This window comes from Condylostylus longicornis, unplaced genomic scaffold (genome assembly GCF_029603195.1).
Source record: "Condylostylus longicornis isolate FDR11 unplaced genomic scaffold, ASM2960319v2 ptg000048l, whole genome shotgun sequence".
Lineage (NCBI taxonomy): Eukaryota > Metazoa > Arthropoda > Insecta > Diptera > Dolichopodidae > Condylostylus > Condylostylus longicornis.
Genome location: NW_026578017.1, coordinates 1465185 through 1486648, shown reverse-complemented (window position 1 = coordinate 1486648; position 21464 = coordinate 1465185). Strand labels below are relative to the sequence as shown.

Sequence of the window (21464 nt, the reverse complement as noted above, 5' to 3'; positions counted from 1 at the left end):
ATTGAAATATTTTTTTTAATTTTTTTTGTGAAATTTTTGAGGAATCTTTATGATTTTCATTTTATTTAGTATAGTTTTAAAAGCCATCTAGAATCTGGATTATGATAATTATTCTTTCGCCTTTTTTTCAATTTCTTATTCAAAAACTTTACTCTGTAATTCAGCATCCTTCCATTTGGAAGACAAAAAAGGTTGCCTGCGCTAAAATTTTCAATTTTTGTTTTTTATGCATTTTTCAGATGAAATTTGCCAATCAAATTTTTTTAAATTCAAATTTTGGAATTAAAAAAAATATGTAGAATCAGTAGAAAATATGTAGAGCTGCATATAAATTTGGAATTTAATTTTGATTTGCTCTCTGAGCTTGGTGCCCTGATAACATGGATATATATATATATATATATATATATATATATATATATATATACATATATATGGCATTAGTAGCTCATCAGAGTTACAAAGATTTTTTAGTTTTTCCTTTTTACATAGCTAACAATGTTTTTGTTGATTTGGTATATCTTAGTTTGATGAATTTTAGTGACCATTATATCAAATTTCTTGCATAATTTTATAAGAAACAAAATATAAAAATATTTTAAAACCTTGTTTTAAAAACAAAAATACTTCATTAACGACAAAAATTCTAATAAACAAGAATCCGAGTCTCTTTAAGCCTCGTTTTTTAGTTTTTAATTTTCACACAAAATAAATTTAAATATGAGAAGTAATTTCCAAAAAAAAATATTTCGTTTTTTAAATTATTTTCCATTTTTCATTTGCGTTTTTGTTTTTCACCTAAAATTATGATTTCCACGAATACAGCGTCGTCATAAGACAACTTTGTTTTTCCGCAAAATTGTCTTATGATATAATAAGAACAACATAAGAAGAACGTTATAAAATTTAAATATTCATTGCCACAAGAAAAGGAATCTCCCGGATTAAGTATATAGCATTTAAAAGATAAAAAGAAGGTAAGGGTACAATCATGAATAAGTTTATTTCCGGTAATATGAGAACAAATTTTATCTTTCTTCACGGTTATGGAAAAAAAAGTATACATGAATGTATAAAAGGAGAAGAATTTCGAATATTCTAATATTCATTTTTATTGTTTTCTAATGGATTCCCCTATAGCAAAATGTAGTTAAATGGATTTATGAAATTATTTTGTAACAGAATTAAAAATTTTAATAGAATTTATGCAACCCACGAATTTTGTGTTTTCCCACAAAATTTCATATCATGTTCTGGTCATTTATTTAAATGAAATATTTTAATAATTTTTTCCGTCATACTATTCCGTCAACTTTTCAAATGTATTCTAAATCTTGGTTATTTATCATAAAGCACACGAAGCTTAAATGCTCTACATTAATTATAGTTCAATAGTTTTATATAACTAAATAAAACAGCACTTAAGTTCTTTTTTTAACTGCGGTCAACATGTAAAAAATTATATAAATATTAAAAATTTTGCAATAATAAATTAGAATTTTTTAAAGGGCATAAGATATGACAGTTTGTTTATGTTTAACAGCAGCCTATCAAAAAGATTCATTTCTTGCTTGAAAATATCTAGTCAAAACCGTGAGAATGAGAAACACATTCTCAAAGGAGAATGTGTGTTAGCAATTATTTGAGACCAGTCAGTAGTTATCACCGTCCTTTTATGTTTTAAGTCATTTGCATCTAAAAATACCTAAAAAAAATTTTTAATAAATAATTTTTTTGTAATCTGTACCCTTCCATTTGGAAGAGAAGAAAGGTAGTCTTCGTTAAAAATTGCATCTTTCAGATGGATTTTATCCACCGATTTTTTGAAATTTAAATTTTACTATTCAGCCCTTTATTTGGTTATAAGATATAAAGCTTAGTTTCAAGAAAGTATCAAATTTAACGTAAAACTTTGGAAATCTGCTACTTTAGAGATCATTGGTTTCATCTGAGTTTTAATTCTTCCAATTAAATATAATTAAGTACTTAAATAATTAACAATCTAATTTCAATTTATTTAACCTGACAAAATAATTAAAATTCACTAAAATTTGTTATGTTGCAGTATACTAAAAGTATGGCCAATTTGTTTGAGTTGCTTAACAATAATAACTTTTTAAAGTTATCCTAAAAATTTACTAAAAATCAAGTTTACATTGTTAAGAACGAAAATTATACCCGTACATTTTTCGCATATCTTTTTATTTTTCTTTTCCTTTTGTAAGATTTTCATCCTTTTTTAAATTTAATTTTCCTTTGATAAATGATATCCTGACAAATAAAACCACAAAGAAATAAAGTTGGGTCAAACCTATGGTTTGTATTGTAGCACTTTTCCCTTCAACAAGAGAAAATTCTGCTTTTAAATACAGTCTATGTATACCTATCACACTATTAAAATTATTTTCATTCATATACAAAACTATTTCTAGGATTGCCTACATTTAGGATGACGGATATATGCAGTCTTTGAAATAAAGCAAAAATTAATATAAAAAGGGGTTAACACAATGCTCGATTTTAAGGGTTAATTGTGTGAGTTAAGAAAAATAATTATATTTTTTAATTTCATGGAATTTACCGTTAGCATTTTGCGTTTATAAAAATTTGGAAAAGCTTGCGGTTTCGGAAATATAAGGTGTCAAAAATTCAAATTTTACGAATTTCAAGAGGTGATAACTTGAGAGGGGGTGGAGATGGAAAAAAATTTTCTTCAAACAAAATGAACTATTTGTTAATATCTAAAAGCTCCTAAAATTTCAAGCAGCTACAGTCTGGGGTCTAGAAGAAAAACGACATCAAAAATTTGGAAAAAAAGGACTTTAGATAACGGTAAATTTGAACGGCCATTTTGTTTTTCTAAAGTTTAACTATAGCATACCGCGCAAGGGGAAGCAAGCCACTACCTTTCTGCGTTTGCAAAATTTCAAAAATGCTTATAGTTTCATTGCAACAAATATTTAAAAAAGGCCATTTCTAGGGTTTTGGGGGGGTATAACTTCTAGAGGGGGGGAGATAGCTAAAAATTTTGTTGTACGAAAATAAGTTTCTAGTAAAGATCTATGTACGTATTAAATTTCAGCTTTCTATCTTTAAGAATGTAGAAGTTTTGTAAACAGACACACGGACAGACGGACGGACGGACGGACAGAGTGAAACTAATAAGCACTTTTTTCAAAATTTTTTTTGGAAAAGTGCTAAAAAGGGGAAGAAAAATATTTTTTTATTGTTTCTTAAAAGCTAAAGGTAAGAAGATTTTTCTTTATTTAAATTTTCATTGGTTTAACAATGTTATAATGAAGCTTCTTCTTCCCTGCCTCCCTATCGCTTTTAAAAGAGAATGAATAATTTTCTTATTTTTCTTTGTTATTCCTATAAATCCTGTTGTGTATCTTTTTCGTCATAATATTTACGAGGGAATGTGAATACAATATTTTGTAAGTAAATTATTAAAATAATTTACCATAAAAGAAAAAATTCATTGTCAAAAAGCGTTGTTTTTATTTTTAATTTTTTAATATAAAATGTCAAAATTTACAGGTAATGATAAATAAATACGCAGGTTTTACTCGTATTAAAGTTATACAATGATTACAAACTTTTTTAGAATGATGTGGGCAGAAAAAATCTGATAAAGAGGTTGAGATAAAGGATAAGAGACTATTTCTTTTTGCGAAAATGTGTTGTAATAAATACGGTTTCAATTGTACATAATTACAAACATGAAAATGTTTTAAATGTATTGTGTAAATAAAAGTATGGGATTATTTAGAATGGGGAATTAGTGGTTTTGAATATTCTTGGCAATGTTTAAAGGCAACAACTAGTTGTGGCGTATCTCCAAGGGCTTGTATGTATAGTTGTGGTCATAGAAGTTTTCAATAATATGATAGGCGAGAGAACATGATATTTTTAAACTCCGACACAAATTGAGTCCTATAGATATGATATAAGAATATTTTAAAACTTCGACTGATAGATAAATTTTTGAATATACTCAAGAACTGACAGGTACAATACTCAGTTTCAAAAGTGAATGCTCAAAGTAAAATTAAAGCTTTTGCACCAAACCGCATAGCAAATGTTCTGAAGAAAAAAAAATGAAATAAACCTGATATCGCAATTTCTATACTGAGAAAAATTTTATCTAAATTAGATATTGTTTTTAGAGAGAACAAATACAAACTATATCAAAATTCAAGACAACCATACTTTTATAGCTGATTTTCACCCAAATGTGTTTCATACCCCTTTATTTTTATTTTGAATATTAAATTATATTGTATTATATAAACCTATTATGGTTTAAAAATATACTGTGTTTAAGTTTTCTTTTAAATTATCATTATGCTATACATTATGCCCCTTTTAGTTTATATCCATGTAATCAAAATAATTTCAGCGTGTTTTACTATAATTAGTGTTGAAATATGTTTCTGTTATATGGAGATGAAAATATTTCTATCTTGAGCAAAAATATTACGTTATTCTATATAAGTTACTCATAAATTTTATCATATGTTTTTAAATATGATTTTCGGAACGCTTTGTGGCCACTTTAGAAATGCATTGTTTTTCAGTGTATGTTTCGTAAATATTATATAAAATCTTTTTGTTAATAGCATCATAAGCCTATTTGACATAATATTTTTCGGCTTTTCTAAATATAGATTACATCATTACTAAGCTAAAGCGGCTACTTTGAAGCATATAATCAGTCAAACCAAATATATAACTCATCAAAAAATTTATCTTGACTCAAATACGATAACACAGCACGGAATTTAAATTAAATTGTCTTGTGCTACCCTCAAATACATTTCTTTTATGAAATATTTAATTTTAAATTCATTTACATATTGGAAATTTTTTGAAATTGGAAGAGGCGAGCTAACTAAGATTCTTTGAAATTTTAATTAAGTTAATTTGTATAAACATAAGTTGATGCTATTTTGGTCAGAAGTATTTAATAAATCGTATTTCAAAACATAATAACAAGGAAAACATACCACTTCAATTTTGAAATCATTTAATACTTGAGTCAATCAATTTTTTAATTCCCAATAAAAGAAATGCGCAAAAAAGAAATTTCCTTTTATTGCTATTTAAATATTTTAATTAACGTAAAAATAAATAATTATTTATGTCGCACAAAAGTTTTTAAAAAAAATCGATTATTTTTTGTGATTCTGTTTTTTGCACTTTTACAAAAAAAAAAAATGGGAAAGAAGTGCTTGTAAGATTCACTCGGTCTGTTCGTCTGTCCGTATGTCTGTTTGCAATTTATACAAGCTTTAAGATAGAAAGCTAAAGTTTTCTTCTAAAATAGATGTTTACTAGACAATTTTTAGTTTAAAGAACAATAAAAGGTTTACCTATCTACCGCAATCTAAAAGTTATAGCCCCTCAAAGTCCTAAAAATAACCTTTTTTTAAAACACTTTTTAAATTCCAAAAACGCAAAAATGTGCCGAAATTATCCTTACGCGGTACAGAATAGTTGAATATTAATATGACGAAATTGCTATTAAATGAACAGTATTTTCAATTTTTGATATTGTGTTTCTTTCAAAGTTCTACACCAAAGTTTTTCAAACTTGTTTCTCTCGTAGACCCCTTGTCGTGTTTTTCAATTTTTGATGGACCCCCGTTGTTAAGCTACGAGTACTTTCTTTGATAAATTTAAATTTCTAACAGTAGCAAGGTACACCTATGATCAGAGCATGTTAAATAAAAAACTTATTTAATGAATTTCACATTTTTTAATTATTAAATTTAAATAATTAAATTATGAAATTTAAATTTAAGTAAAGTAATTCTTAATTGAGTGAAACTAACCAAAAAATAAATTCAATCTTATACGTACGAGTATCACTTGCTTCTTCTCTCAATATTGTCACATATTTAAAAAATATATCACACATTTATTTATAAAAAATAAAAATAATTTAATGGGATTGAAGAATTTGATGGTTTGATAATAAATTATCAACGTTTGACATTAATTTGGTGAGGTTTAGCCCCAGACCCATTTTCACTTGGTAGACCACTAGCGAGTCTTCATGGACCCCTGGGGGTCTATATAGAATAGTCTTTGGGAATCATAGACGGTAAATTGTAAGTCTGAAATTTTAACAGCATATTGGATGTGACAATAAATAATTTATTTCATTTATTTCGTTATTATTACAATAAATAATTTATTTTTCGGCACCTTATGTTTCCTAAATTGCAAGCCTTTTCAGATTTATATAAAACTAAAAAGGTAATGGTAAATATCATGCCATCAAAAAATTGTGTATTTATTTTAATCCACTTTCTTAATCGTCCTATTCGAACATTATGTTAACGCTTCTTTCATCTTTTATTGTCTCACACTAAATGTATGCAATCATTTGAAATAATTTGATTTTTTATTGAAAGTAATTTAAATAACAATTTACAGAAGACGACTTTTAAAAACAGTATTCTCATTTGTTCAAGGAAAAAGTTCTGCTTTATAAACCATTGGTTTGGTCCAACTTATTTATTTTTGTATATGATAAACCTTTTTTGCAACAATGTCTAGAATTTTCAATTGAATTCACCGAATCATATTAATAATCACGTAATATATTTGTGTGTGAATGTGAAATCGATTTACAAAAAAATCGTTTTTATAGAAAAGAAACACAGTATCGCTAGAATGATAAAGTACATATAAAATGAAATAAAAAGGCTATTCTTTAGTCTTTAGGAAAAAATTTCTAGAATTATCATGTACTTCACATATCTCACATTTTATTAAAAAATTGAAACTGCTTACCATATAATTTGATTTCAATTACAAAATCTATTATCGATATATTCCCTATTATTCTTTTGTAAAAAAGAACATTCTTATTTAAAAACTAGCTATAATATGCTTTTAATTTTTGAAATAATGGAAGTAACATTGGTCGTATATACATTATCAAATGAATGAATAATTTTCAATCCTTTTATCTATAAATAAATAAAAAATTGCATGGATCTACACAATAAGGCATACACTAATTTGGATATAATTAAAATATTAAAATAGAAAATGATAGTCTTTACTTAAAAATATACTTCATATTTTAGTGAAATATCCTTTTTCATAAAATACAATGAAAAATTTATTGAATTTATAATGAATTTTAATACAGTTTAAATAAAGAACCGTTAAGTTTAAAATGTAGTGTAAAGTATAGTGCAATATGTATATTTTAAAATTTAATTGATTAGATTAGGGTTTCTCTAAAATTTCATGCATATAATTTGATTTGTGTCAAATTACTGTTTATTGTATGCAAAATTTTACTTAAGAATTTACAATCATGTTACCATTCATAATACAATATTGAAAATATACCATTATAATATATTATACCAAAAATATTATGCGAATTTTGTAAAGCAAATTATTTTTGAATTATATTCTGATCGATAACTTTGTTATATTTAACAAGTTGGGTCAAATCAATGGTTTGAATTCCGTTCAACAATATAAATACTGCTTCTAAAAACAACCTATGTATACCTACTTCACTATTTAAATTACTTTTATTCATATACGAAACTATTTCATTTAGGATTGCACATATGTATTTAGAATGAGCGATTTATGCAGTCTTTGAAATAAAGCAAAAATAAATTTAAAGAGATGTTGATATAATGCTCGGTTTTAGGGGTTAATTGCGCGAGTTAAGAAAGATAATTATGTTTTTTAATGGCATGGAATTTACCGTTAGCTTTCTGCATTTATAGAACTATTAGCAGTTTAAAGTAGAAATTTTACAAATTTCGAGAAGTGATAACTTGAGTGTCTAAAAGCTGTTAAAATTTCAGATTTTAGCAACTTTTGGTCTAGAAGAAAAACAACATCGAAAATTTGAAAAAAACGGATTTTAGATAACTGGTAATTTTAACGGCCATTTTGTTTTTTAAAGTTCAAATATAATATGCCGTGCTTAAAGAAGGTCACCAGTATATTTCTGCGTTTGAGAAAATGCTTTTAGAGGGGGTAGGTAGGTAAAATTTTTGTTCTACGGAAATAATTTTCTAGTAAAGATCTATATACGTATAAAATTTCAGCTTTCTATCTTTAAGGGTGTAGAAGTTTTGTAAACATGTTCACGGACGGACGGACGGGCAGAGTGAAACTAATAAGCACTTTTTTTCAAAAAATTTTTGGAAAAGTGCTAAAAACAACTTAACGAACGATAAAATATTAAATTGCTTTTAGGTTACATTTCTGTTTGCAAAATTTTTTATATACCGCGATTTTTATATACTAAATTTTCTTCATGTATGCCCAATATGTATAAAGCTGTTCAATATAATGTAGATAGTTTTCTACAAAGAACGCTACTTGCATGTGTATAAGTTTTACTTACTTCATAATTTATGTAAAGAGTAATAATATCAATAGCTGATAGCATGTGTATTGATATTTACACATTGCTAATCATATGTATGTAAAATTTTTAATAAAGTTTTATTAGTATCGTATTATGAACATTATGTAACAAAGTTGAATAAACCCAATTTAATAAACCAGTAAAGGAGCACTCTTACTCTGAACAAGTGAAAATACAGCTTTTAAAAACAATTTACATATAAGCGTTATTTAAATGATTTTCACTCATACCAAAATAAATATCAAATTATGCATACATTTGGGATAAGCCAAACAAAAATCAACTAAAAAAGTGATAATACAATGGTGAAACTCCACAATTAAGTGAGTGAGTGACATGGCATTTTCCATTAGCTTTTTGTTTTTAAAGGAAATTGAAAAAACTTGTAGTTTCAGAAATATAAGGTGCTGAAAATTCAAATTTCACGAATTTCGAGAGGCGATATCTTGGTATATTTTGCTAGAAAAATGTGCTTTCTAAAATAATAAACTTTTTAATAGTGTCTAAAAGCTGGTAGATTTCAGATTTGTACAACTTACTGCCTTGAAGAAAAAAACCTGAGAGTTAAATTAATAGTTAGTTTTTGCCAATTCGGAACAGTATTAAATAAAGTTGGGTCAAACCAATGGTTTGTATTGTAGCACTTTTCCCTTCAACAAGTGAAAATTCTGTTGATCTTTTAAATATGAAAATCTTTTAAATACAGTCTATGTATACCTATCACACTATTAAAATTATTTTCATTCATATACAAAACTATTTCTAGGATTGCATATATTTAGGATGACCATATATGCAGTCTTTGAAATAAAGCAAAAATTAATATAAAAAGGGGTTAACACAATGCTCGATTTTAAGGGTTAATTGTGTGAGTTAAGAAAAATAATTATATTTTTTAATTTCATGGAATTTACCGTTAGCTTTTTGTGTTTATAGAAATTTGAAAAAGGTTGCGGTTTCGGAAATATAAGGTGTCAAAAATTCAAATTTTACAAATTTCAAGAGGGGATAACTTGAGAGGGGATGGAGATGGAAAAAAATTTTCTTCTAACGAAATGAACTATTTATTAATGTCTAAAGGTCCCTAAAATTTCAAAATTCTACAGTATGGGGTCTAGAAGAAAAACGAGATCAAAAATTTGGAAAAAAAGGACTTTAGATAACGGTAAATATAACGGCCATTTTGTTTTTCTAAAGTTTAAGTATAGTATACCGCGCTAGGGGAAGCCAGCTACCGCCTTTCTGCGCTTGAAAAATTTCAAAAATGCTTATGGTTTCATTGCAACAAATATTTAAAAAAGGCCATTTTCAGAGTTTTGGGGGGTATAACTTCTAGTGGGGGGAAGATAGGTAAAAATTTTGTTCAACGGAAATAACTTTTTAGTGAAGGTCTATGTATGTATGAAATTTCAGTTTTCTATCTTCAAGGGTGTAGAAGTTTTGTAAACAAAAAAAGTGTCCACGGACGGACGGACAGAGTGAAACTAATAAGCACTTTTTTCAAAAATTTTTTTGTAAAAGTGCTAAAAAAGGTTGAAATTCATATTGAATAGAAAATCATTTGCGTGGAAATAATCGCTGAATATATTTATGGATTAGGGAAATTTTTGAACCTGTAGTAATCCTATGATTTTGACACTAAATTTCAAAATAAATTTTGTTGCCTTGCAAAAAATGGTTACGCAACATATATGTCATAACACTTATTTACAAAATAAAATTATTTAAGAAAAACTTTTTTCTAAATTTCATTAATTTTTTTTTTTTTGGTTTTGAATTACAGGATGAATTGGAAAAAGCTGATGCATATTTAGTTGTATACTCATGTGTAGATAAAGTATCATTTAGTCGAGCCGAAGAAATTTTATCACGTTTACAAGACTTAGACTTGATTCGGACACGACCGGTTATATTAATTGCCAATAAAATTGATTTGGCTAGATCAAGAGCCGTATCGGCCCAAGGTAATTTGAATTGTATATGAATTATTTTCATACGCGTATATTTAATTAATTGTATTTACTTAAATAAAAAAAAATCATATTTTATAAAAAAATTTTATGGCTGATGAAAAAATTTAGTTTTTAATATTAAAAAACAAGAAGTTTAAGATGTTTATTCTAATAAAATTCGTAAATTGCCTACATGCTGTTTTGGAATTAAATAAAAGGTTGGGGGTTTATTTGTCACAGTAGGGTTCACTTAAGAAATTGATATTAGTCGATTTACAAAAGTATTTATTTTTCTTTTGGATTTTAAAAGGTTGTAATTGAAAGTACCATAATATTCATAATTAAGTTAATATGTTCTATATAGAATATATGAAATTTGGAATATTATTTTACTATATAAAAGGGAAAAAGAAAATTTTCGAGAAAAATTTATTTTTACCTACACACTTTAAACCAAACTATAAAATAAACAATAATCAAAATAAGAAAATGTTTATACTTTTAATATAATAATAACAATGTAAATATTTTAAATTTTTAATAATTTACAGATGGTAAATGTCTAGCTTGCACATTTCGAACAAAATTTATTGAGGTTTCAGTGGGCATAAATCATAATTGCGATGAACTTTTAGCTGGTACTCTAACACAAATTCGTTTAAAGAAAGAACAAAATTTATTACAGGTACCTAAATTTAAAAATAATTTTCTTTTAAATTATTTTTTTGTTTAATTAAAATAGATTTTATTTTTGATTTCAAAATTATTTTTATTATGAAATCTAAATAGAAATTTTTGGCGATTTAAGTGTTTATTTCTCTTTTTATTTATTTTATCTCGTTTAACTTTTTTTATTCAAGTAAACATTGTTTCATGTTTTACATTCATTAACTTTAATTTAAAAATAAAAAAATGTTCACATTTTCATCATGATATGACACACACAAACAGATATACATACATACTTGTATTTCAACAATCACAAATCAAATCAGACAGAATTTTGTGATTTTGAGCAGCAGCATTGTTTTAAGCTTTGAATCTTGTGAAAATGTTAAAAAGTTAAAAAAAAAACAAGCTTTTTATGTTTCCTTATTGAAAATAAATGCTATTTTCATTTATTAAATAGTCTACCACGATCATATATATATACATATATAAAACAGTGCTTATTTTCACAAATTTTTTAGTACATACATACATACATATATACAAAACCTTACATTATTTTTGGTTAATTAAACAAATATAACTTCGAACTCATCAAAATAACTAAACACAAATTTCTGAATTGCCAATTCCATAAATTAAACAAAAATATAAAATTTTTGTTGACAGTAAACCCATTGCCACTAGAAGCTCAGTTTGATACTTTGAAGAATTAAGTACTTTTTCGAATTTTCCACATTTGAGTTTATTAAGCAATTGAAAAAATATTTGAATAAGCACAAATATATTTGTAAAGTACACCTTTAAAGCTTAAATGTACAATCATTTTTGCTAAATAATTTAAAATTTTGAAAAAATATTAATAGTTATGTTACCGAAGATGTAATAATTTCAATATTTTCTATTTGTTTTTTATAATTAAATGATGTTCAGAAACTTAAAAAATTTTCAAATAGTTTGTCAAGCAAGGTGAACGAAGCGATTAATTATTTTATGCATTGAAAGTGACTTTTCACACATTAAAACTTATGAAAAAATTATTTTTTTTTATTTTGTTTTAACGGGAAGTTCAAAAGTCAAATTAGATCTTCATTCTGCTGGTGTCGAACTTCGTAGATGAAAAAATTTCAGTTTTCATCATAATTCAAAATCAAGATTGGCTTTATAAAAGCTAATTTGTTTTTTTAAAGAAAACTATAAATTTTTTATTTATTATATGGAAAATGTATTTTTCTTAACTTGTAAGGATCAAACTGAGCTCTATTTATAATATAAAGTGCATTTATTAAATAGTACGAAGTATATTATTAAGTAGTAGAAATTAGTAAGAATCATAAAAATGTTCATTGAAACCACCTTCCATATTTCTCAAAAAAATGTGTGAATAAATTCTTTTCCATGGCTTATCATACCTAAATATATATCATCAAAATAGCAATTCACCAATAAGCAATTTTCACAATCATTCATAAGGTTTTTTGTTCCATCATATAACTATAAAGATTGAAAAACTAGTGTGTGAAAATTAGTTGTCTTCTCTAGTTCTTAAGTGCTACCCACTCAAGTATATATTTATATATATTTTTTCTAAGATTAGAAAGACTTTTTATTGCATTTTCTATAACTTTTAAAAAACTTTTTAAAATTGTCAATTATTTCATATATTTTATATATTATAAGAGTTGATATTAAAGTTTAGACAAGAAACTAAAATTTTCTAAATGAGTTGTGTTGCTTCTTTAACTCCATGTATGGTGAAATAAAATTTAAAAATTAAAATAAATTTGTGGCTGAGAATACTGCAAGGATCACATTTATGATGAAAAAATAAATAAGTATTTACATGTAAACAAATATTATGACAAAAAATACGTATTTAATATTAAGAATTCACTTTAAGTAAAAATCGTTCATATGAAAACTAAAAAATGGAAAGAAAAATTTATAATTCTCATATAATATTTTCTACACTTTAAGCTGATAATAATTTTAAATTTTAAGATTCAGGCATTTCACATTTTTTTCGTTTTGTACATGTATAGAGAATCCAGAAAGAATACTCAAAAACGAAAAAATAAAGTGTATATATGAAATCACGAGCCTTAAAATAGAGAAAGAAAAAGATAAAAATAAATAAATTTTAGGTTCTAGATAACTTAGAAATGAAACAAGAATAAATGATAATAAAAGTTCTATAAAAAAGCAATAAAATAAAAAATAAAAAATATACTACCTCAAACGCTAGAAGGTTAGCATTATCGTCGATTTTAAAGTGGGCAAAATTATTTTTCTTTTTTCTTTACCATCGTCCTTTTCCTATAATGTGATATTTTATATTTGCGAACAACAATAATAGTATATTTTATTTTTAGCCGGATTAGTATTAATTAAGGCCTCCATTTAAAAGATTAGGAAATTTAGCAAACTAAAAGAGAAATTTGTATTCATGATCCCGAGTTTACATACAGTTACATACAATTTTCGCCAGGCAGAACGGCAAACGGTCGGGTAATCATAGCCAAATCGACTCAAAATTGGAAACTAATAGTACTTGTTGTTATATCCCAGACGCCTTTATAAGCGTTACAAACAGAATATTGAGTTTATGATACTCTTCGATTACTCGTTCCCCCGGATATAATATAAATTTCGGTAAAAAATATGAAGATATCTTTATGAAAATTTCCACGATCTTAGGTCTTTTTGCTTTTCAATGTTTCTCAATAACATTCCCAAAAAAGGGAAAATTTGCAACGATCTTACTATCGTTTTCCAATAAATTTTCTCACTTTTATAGTCACGTTCACTGCAAAACAAGATTTTTTTCTTTACTAATTTATTTTGATTTCAGATTGAAAGTTAATTTTTTTATTTACTAAAATGATTAGTTTTTTAGCTCTTTTCCAAAAAATTTTTGAAAAACGATGATTATTAGCTTCACTTTATCCATCCGTTCGTACTTCCGCCCATTTGTCTGTTCGTGTGTCTGTTTACAAAACTTCTACACCCTTGAAGATAGAAAGCTGAAATTTTATATTTACATAGATCTTTACTAGAAATTAATTTTCGTAGAACAAAATTTTTACTAACTTCCCTCACTTTAAAAGTTATACCCCCGCAAAACCCTAAAAATGTCATTTTTTAACTATTTATTGTAGTAAAACCATAAGCATTTTTCCAATTTTGTAAACGCAGAAAAATAGTAGGTTGCATCTTCTACCGCGGCACACTATACCTTAAAAACAAAAAACCGGTTTTTCTAATTTTTTGATGTCATTTTCTTCTAGACCACAGGTTATAAAAGTCCAAAATTTTAACAGCTCTTAGACACTAATAAATAGTTAATTTCGTTAGAAGAAAAGTTTTTTCCATCTCCACCCCCTCTCAAGTTATCGCACCACGATATTTGTAAAATTTGAATTTTTGGCACCTTATATTTCTGAAAATGTAAGTTTTTTCAAATTTCTATAAATACAGAAAGCTAACGGTAAATGTCATGCCATTAAAAATTTAATTATTTCTTGTAACTCACACAATCAACCCTTAAAATCGAGCCTCTTTAAATTTTTCTTGTTTCATTTCAAAGATTGCATAAATTGTTCATCCTAAATGTATGCAATCCTTGAAATAATTTCGTATAAGAATGAAGGTAATTTTAATAATGTAGAACATAGCTAGATTGTTTTTAAAAGCAGTATTTTTACTTGTTGAAAGGAAAAGTGCTACATTGCAAACCATAGGTTTGACCAAACTTTATTTATAATAAAAAGATTACGCCTTTTATAAGCAGCTGTTAAAAGATTTTTCAGTCTTCTTTAAAATTGTATTATCAGTGCAATTTTCATCTCAAAGTTGACAATTTTATTATTATAAATTTTCGCCTTTATAATATAGTTTGAATAATTTTTGCAAAAATTATTTCCAAAAATTTCGAAACACATTATTTAGAGAAAATTTTGTACTTATGCTTTTATTGATTTTATAATTTAAAATTGAAATTTTCTGCGTTTGGGGTAGTATCTAGTAAAATAAATTACAATAATTTTTTTTAAATAAAACAACAAATTATGTTTTGGTATAAACAGGATGCCAAAAAATCTTCTGATAAAACCAAAGAAGCTGAAAAACTTATTCAATCGAAAAATTATGAAAATTCGGTAAGTAAAATAAAACTTTTTAGAAAATAAAAAAACCAAGCAAAAACAAATGTAATTCGAAAAAAAAATTAACGATCCTTTAAAGTTACGAAATTTGTGAAAATAAATATTTTTTTTTAATTTTATCCTTTCTTTAATACATATATTATACATATTTATTAACATATATACGTACTAGTACTGTATATATTATGTAATTGTGTATGTCTTCATATAACTAAGTAAAAATATTGTATAACAAATTTTATTGTTGAACTAAATTAAAACAATCCTTGTTTTTTTGTTTGTAAATACAAAAACATTAAAAACATTTATTGAGTGAAGAAGAAAAAAAAACCTGAAAAAAAGATTTGGTTAAAACTTAAGTTCAAAAGAAAGCGAACAAAAATATTTTCTTTTTTTTTTAAATTTTACAATGTGCAGGATGGTTTAAAGTTAACATGTTCGTAAAATGTATGAACATTTGTCATATGCAAACGCATTTCGTATAAGTTAAAAAAAAAGGGAAAAAAGGGCTTTCTAGTTTGTTTCTGTCTATTCGTCCGTTCGCTCACACATTTGTCCATATTTTTGTTGCAAAACTTGTCCATCCCTTTGATTAAAATACTGAAATTTTAGAAACAAATAGATTTTAACTACAAACTTATTATTCCCCCCACTCCCAAAGGAAGTTAAATTAATAGAAAACTTTATTTTCTTTTAATATTCAACAAAGGTTTTGTTCTTTCTTTTTATGCAATTATTAGAACAGTACAAAATGGAAACAATATTTGATATTTAAAGATAAGATTAATAATATCCGCGATAACGTTGAGTAACAACAAATTGAAAAATTATCGATAGAATCGATGCAATTGATACGATCTCAATTACAAAGATACAAATAATTTATTATATATCAACAAAAGCATCGAGCGGAACTTTTGTTAAATTTTTAGTTAGCTTATAATTTCGAAAGAATTAATAAATAGAATCAATTTTTACCAATTTTGAAGTGATGCAACTTGAAGAGAACGATGTTAGAAGAAGTTTTTCTCTGATGGAAAATATTAGATATGATTCTGGAAGCATATAAATTAATTTAAACCGTTGAAATTGAGCCATCCTGTACAGCAAATATTGGTATAATAAATAATATAAAATAAATATCGGTAAATTATGACTAAATAAACAAATTTTTCAAATCATCTTTTATTTGGATAAAAATTAATTTAACTATTTATAGTTGTTTAACTAAACATTAAAAATATTTATAGTTTTTTATTAAATTAGTTAATTTATTAAATTTAAATATCGAAACAAAATAAGAAAATGCCATCCTGTTTCATTCCCTTTATTTAATGATGATTTTAGAGAGTTTGTGCTAAAATTTTTTTAAAAAGCATATACTATAAAAAATAAGATATAATTATTGATTTTTATCTCCCTATGTATTATTAGAAAGATCCTTACATTATTCATGTAATTTTTCATTAAAAGGAAAACCACAGAATTTTTTATTTAGATCAATATAATTAGTGATTCCAGTAAATATAATTTAGATTAAGCCAGAATTTTCCCTTTTTAGATTAAATTAGTAAAATTTAAAATATTTTATTATCAATCAAGAACTGAATATCTGGAAATCAATTAAAATTTGGAAATTTTGAGGGAAAAATTATGCATTCTGTCAATTTCTCATTGATAAATTTTGTAAATACATATTTCTTGGAAATCATTGAACATTGCTAGAAATGTATTTAGATACATTTCTAGCAATTTGTACGGAAATAATGTTACTTATTTTCAATTTCACTATGAAAAGTTTCATCTTTGATATAATTATATTTAAAATGTTGCTTATAACATTAGATAATATGACCAAATTGTGATAGAAATGAGACTAATTAAAATTCTTTGTCAATAAACTTAAATTTTTTTTGTTTTAATTTCGAAACTTTATTTTTGAAAATCAGTTCTCGATTGAAATATTGTAAATTCTATCATACTGAGTTATCATACTTATGCTATTAGTGTAGCACTGCATGTTAAGAATTTTTTTTGTGTATTTTAATATTAATTAATGATGTTTTATACCTTTTGCAATGCTTTTGTCATGCATCTGCTTTAAGATTTTAATTAATTTATTTTATTTACTCATAACTAAACATATAATTTTAATTGCTTTTGTGTTTTAATAGGGATATACTTATAATGATACTTAAATAGTTTATTATACATACAAATTTGGGTAACATAAAAAAATAAAATATTTTAAAAAATTAAAGTGTTTCTAATTGTTTATGTAGTGCAACAAATAATAATTGCCTTAATAAATAAAATTAATAATCCTTTAATATAATATTCTAGTGGCTATAAAATTGACAGATCTTTGTCGCAAAATTGTTAAGTTATTAAAGTAAAACTTTGCCTTTTTGATGCATCGATAATTTTTATCACCTGTAAAACTAATTTACATTTCACATTTATCTTTTAAATTGTAGAAAAAAAATAATTCTATTATATTTTTTCTCATGCATCTGTTTTCCCTAACACCAAAATATTCATAAAAACTATTTGTATAAAAATTATTATAAAAATATAAAAAACAATTATTTTTGCACATATTCTTACAATATTATATTTATAACTTACATATATTTTCAATAAAAATATTCTTTATGTTTTTATTTTTAATTCCGTCTTCATTAATTTTTTTAAATAAATTCATAGTTAACACACCTTCAAATCTTTAATATACTTGTTATACTACATATAGTTTTTTTAAATTTTTATAATATAAAAAAAATTTCAAATAAAATTTATAGGGGGAACGTGAAAATTCACCAGCTCATTGGTACAAAAGCCGTAGCGTAGTAAGAGCAAGTATGAAGGCTCGTCAAATGATCACATGGATATTTGGTAAGGAGGATTCAAAATTTAAACATTGTGAAAATTTACAAGTCCTTTGAAAACATCCACAATTCGATAGTAATAGTGTAAATTTAAAAAATGTAATTAAAAAATGTAATAGTAATGTAATTAATAACAATAATAGTAGTAATAATTTAAAAGCAACAAGAAGAGCAACAACAACATCAATCAAAATTGAAATAAGAGATAATAATAAAAAAATAATACATAATAAGAAGAAAAGCAATAGCATTAGCGTATGTAATGCTGCATACATTATAACAGAACCAAATTCATCAAATAAGTGGTCTTCAATAACTGGGACCATTGTATAAAAAAAATTAAAATTAATTTATGAAAGCGATATTTTATTTAAAATGAAAGTAATATACCAAAATTTTTTATTATAAGTTATTTTAATATAAAGTGTATTTTACAATTTTTTTAATATAAAATATTAAAATTTAATTAATATATATATATTTTCCAATGTATGAGACGGATAATTAGAACAATAACAATTACATTTAAATAATAAATTAGTAAAAATAAAATAAAACAATAAATTCTTCAGCCATAGTTAATTATCTAATTGAAGTTACAGTATACATACGAGTATACGTACATGTATGTACATACATAATAATATTTGTGAACAATAAAATTTTTAAAAAATTAGGAACAGAGTTGCAAAGCGACCATGTACACTTTACTGATGTTACTGATAAATTATAATATTGTCTTAAGTTATTAAATTTATTTACAAAAAAAAATACAAATATAATGTAATACACAAGTAAAAGTACATACATATACATACATAACTACGTGTACATAGATACATATGTATTAATGAATAATAAAATGACTAATTTCTTGAAATATGATGAAGGTTTTTTTAAATTTAATTTATTTTTTAGTTAAACGTACTCATTAATTTCTGGGCTAATATTTTCAGGTTAAGAAAATTTTTGAAATTTAGTTTAGAAAATTTAAATTTCGATATATTAATTCCAAAACTGTACAATAATATTCCAAAATATCTACCTTAATCCTGTATAGTTTATACAGTATCAAAGTGCACATATTGTATTTATTCCAAAACAAGTGCATAATTAGAAACCGAAGATTAATAAAATTTAATTATAAAATGTATCTTATTTATCTAAAAGATTAATAAAATGTATCTTAGTTGAAATAAAAAACGTTAAGATATTTTATACATAAATTTTAATTAATGTATAATAAATGTACAATTCATACATAACGTTCATTTTAGTCAAATTACCACGGTATTTAGTATTTGGTTTTAATTTTATGAACTTCAATTAAAATTTCGTTTTACTTTACGTTAATAGCCAACTTCCCTAGTATAGAAAAATAAGTTTAAATAAATTTAAACGCCTATAATCACATACTTTATCATTTTGAACACATACATTATACTTAAATTTTTCGGAAACTGATTTCGAATTGTATTGATTAAATAAAATGTATACAAAAGAAAGAAATGTTTAAATAGGGATATTGCGTTCAAAAATAAAGAAAATTTTAATACTTATTGTGAAACTTCAAACAGTGCTCGCATACCTATAACGTTATTGATACCAGATATCAAAAGTACAGCAAGAAAAGTTGAATTAAGGAAGGAGTTATTTTAAATACATTTCTTTTATGATAAATTAATTTATAAAAAAATTAAGTTTTAGTAAAATAGAAATATAAAGTCAAATATGTACAAACTTTAATTTTCAATGCTGTTGTGCACACAATATGCATAAATATAAAATATACTAAAAAATATTTTGAGATTTATTTGATTGATTTTCAAATAAGTTAACGGGTAATGCTATCATGTATATCAGAATATTGCTATATCCTTTAGTTTTCATTGAGTAGTGATTTTATATAATTGAAATGCTGTAATTGTTTTTATATTAAAATATTGCTCGTAAATGCAGGGTGTATTGAAATTCCTGGGTCGAACAACTCTAAATATAAGCTATTCTTGTAAATTAGTAACAAAATTTAACAACACTTCTATTAACTTCTATTCAACAATTTTATCTATTTTAACATAATTTTTCTTCAATGTTGACCCAATATTTTGAGTGCCATTAACCGTTGTCTTTCACGTTTTATTTATAATTTGATAATCTTCTACTTGTATCGTTGTAAATATAAATTAGTTTTTTTTTAATTCAATAACTAATAACAAAAATATTAAAAAAATTGAATAAAACAATAAATGATTGTAATAAAAGTTCAACTTAATTGTATAAAGTATAAAATGTAAATTTAAGAAGCAAAGAAGGTATTAAAATTTATATTGGTTTTTATATAATCATAAATATAATGCATCTTTATTATTATTATAAAGTTCAAGAATAATCGCGCACGATGCAAAAATTTCCTAAATTTTTATATTTTATACTTATAAAACATATACATACATGCATACCAGAACCATATTTTTACTAGAAAGAAACAAACAAAATATTTAAAAACTATATTGACCATTTTATATTTGCAAATAATTAATGTTAAACTTGGAAATTTCGTTATATAGAAAAAATATTTAAAATAAAATTTACGCAAAATGCATTATATATACATTGATATATAGAAAATTAAATTTTATATTTAAATAACAAAGATTTATGTTTCAATTATTAAATAATAAATCATAAATCATAAATTTTGAATTAATTAAAATAAGTACATAAATATTAACTTTGTTTTCTATGCTATTTACATACATAATACTTATTATTATTATATACTCCATAATCAATCATCCTGTATCCTTTTGAAGTATATAAAACTCATATTTAAAAGTCTTTGATATATATAGCAAAAATTTTATATATATTGAATGCATATATACTATTTATATATGGTTATATAACTTTATTACTATATAAAATTTCTTTATTATATTTAAGTTATTCATATTATATAAAATACTATATATTAAAAATTATAATCATATACAAAAACAAAATATTAGATTTTATATAATTATTATATATTGAAAAAAAAAAAACAAAAAACAAATAAATAAATTGAAAAAAAAATTATAACAAATAATTGATAAAACTTATATAAATTATTAAGTACTATTATATAATATTATTTAAATTATAAGAAGAGATGTATTAGATAATATACTTATACATGCATATATATAGTGGCTATTAAGTACTATATACATACATGAATCTGTACATAATATTATGTTGGTGTATAAAAAATATTACGCAGAGTGTTTGCTTGAGTAACCAGCTGAATTTGTTTCAGTTTTAATAAACCGCTAAAAAAAACAAAGAAAATATGATTTTTGGGTGTACAGTTTTCAACAAAAATGAATGT

At 24.3% G+C, this 21464-nt stretch overlaps 1 protein-coding gene across 5 annotated transcripts in view; it reads left to right on the top strand.

Moving 5' to 3' along the window:
* LOC129611082 (GTP-binding protein GEM) overlaps positions 1 to 19546 on the top strand; it is a 131287-nt gene extending 111741 nt beyond the window's left edge. For 3 of the 5 annotated variants that reach the window (XM_055524018.1, XM_055524016.1, XM_055524017.1), the window contains 4 exons: positions 10206 to 10386; positions 10926 to 11059; positions 15129 to 15200; positions 18008 to 19545. In XM_055524018.1, the coding sequence (XP_055379993.1) occupies positions 10206 to 10386; positions 10926 to 11059; positions 15129 to 15200; positions 18008 to 18151 (531 nt within the window). In that variant the 3' untranslated portion in view covers positions 18152 to 19545. Of the gene's footprint in view, positions 1 to 10205; positions 10387 to 10925; positions 11060 to 15128; positions 15201 to 18007 lie in introns of all 5 variants that reach the window. The other 2 variants (XM_055524019.1, XM_055524020.1) reach the window with 2 other exon arrangements.
* Positions 19547 to 21464: the final 1918 nt, after the last annotated feature.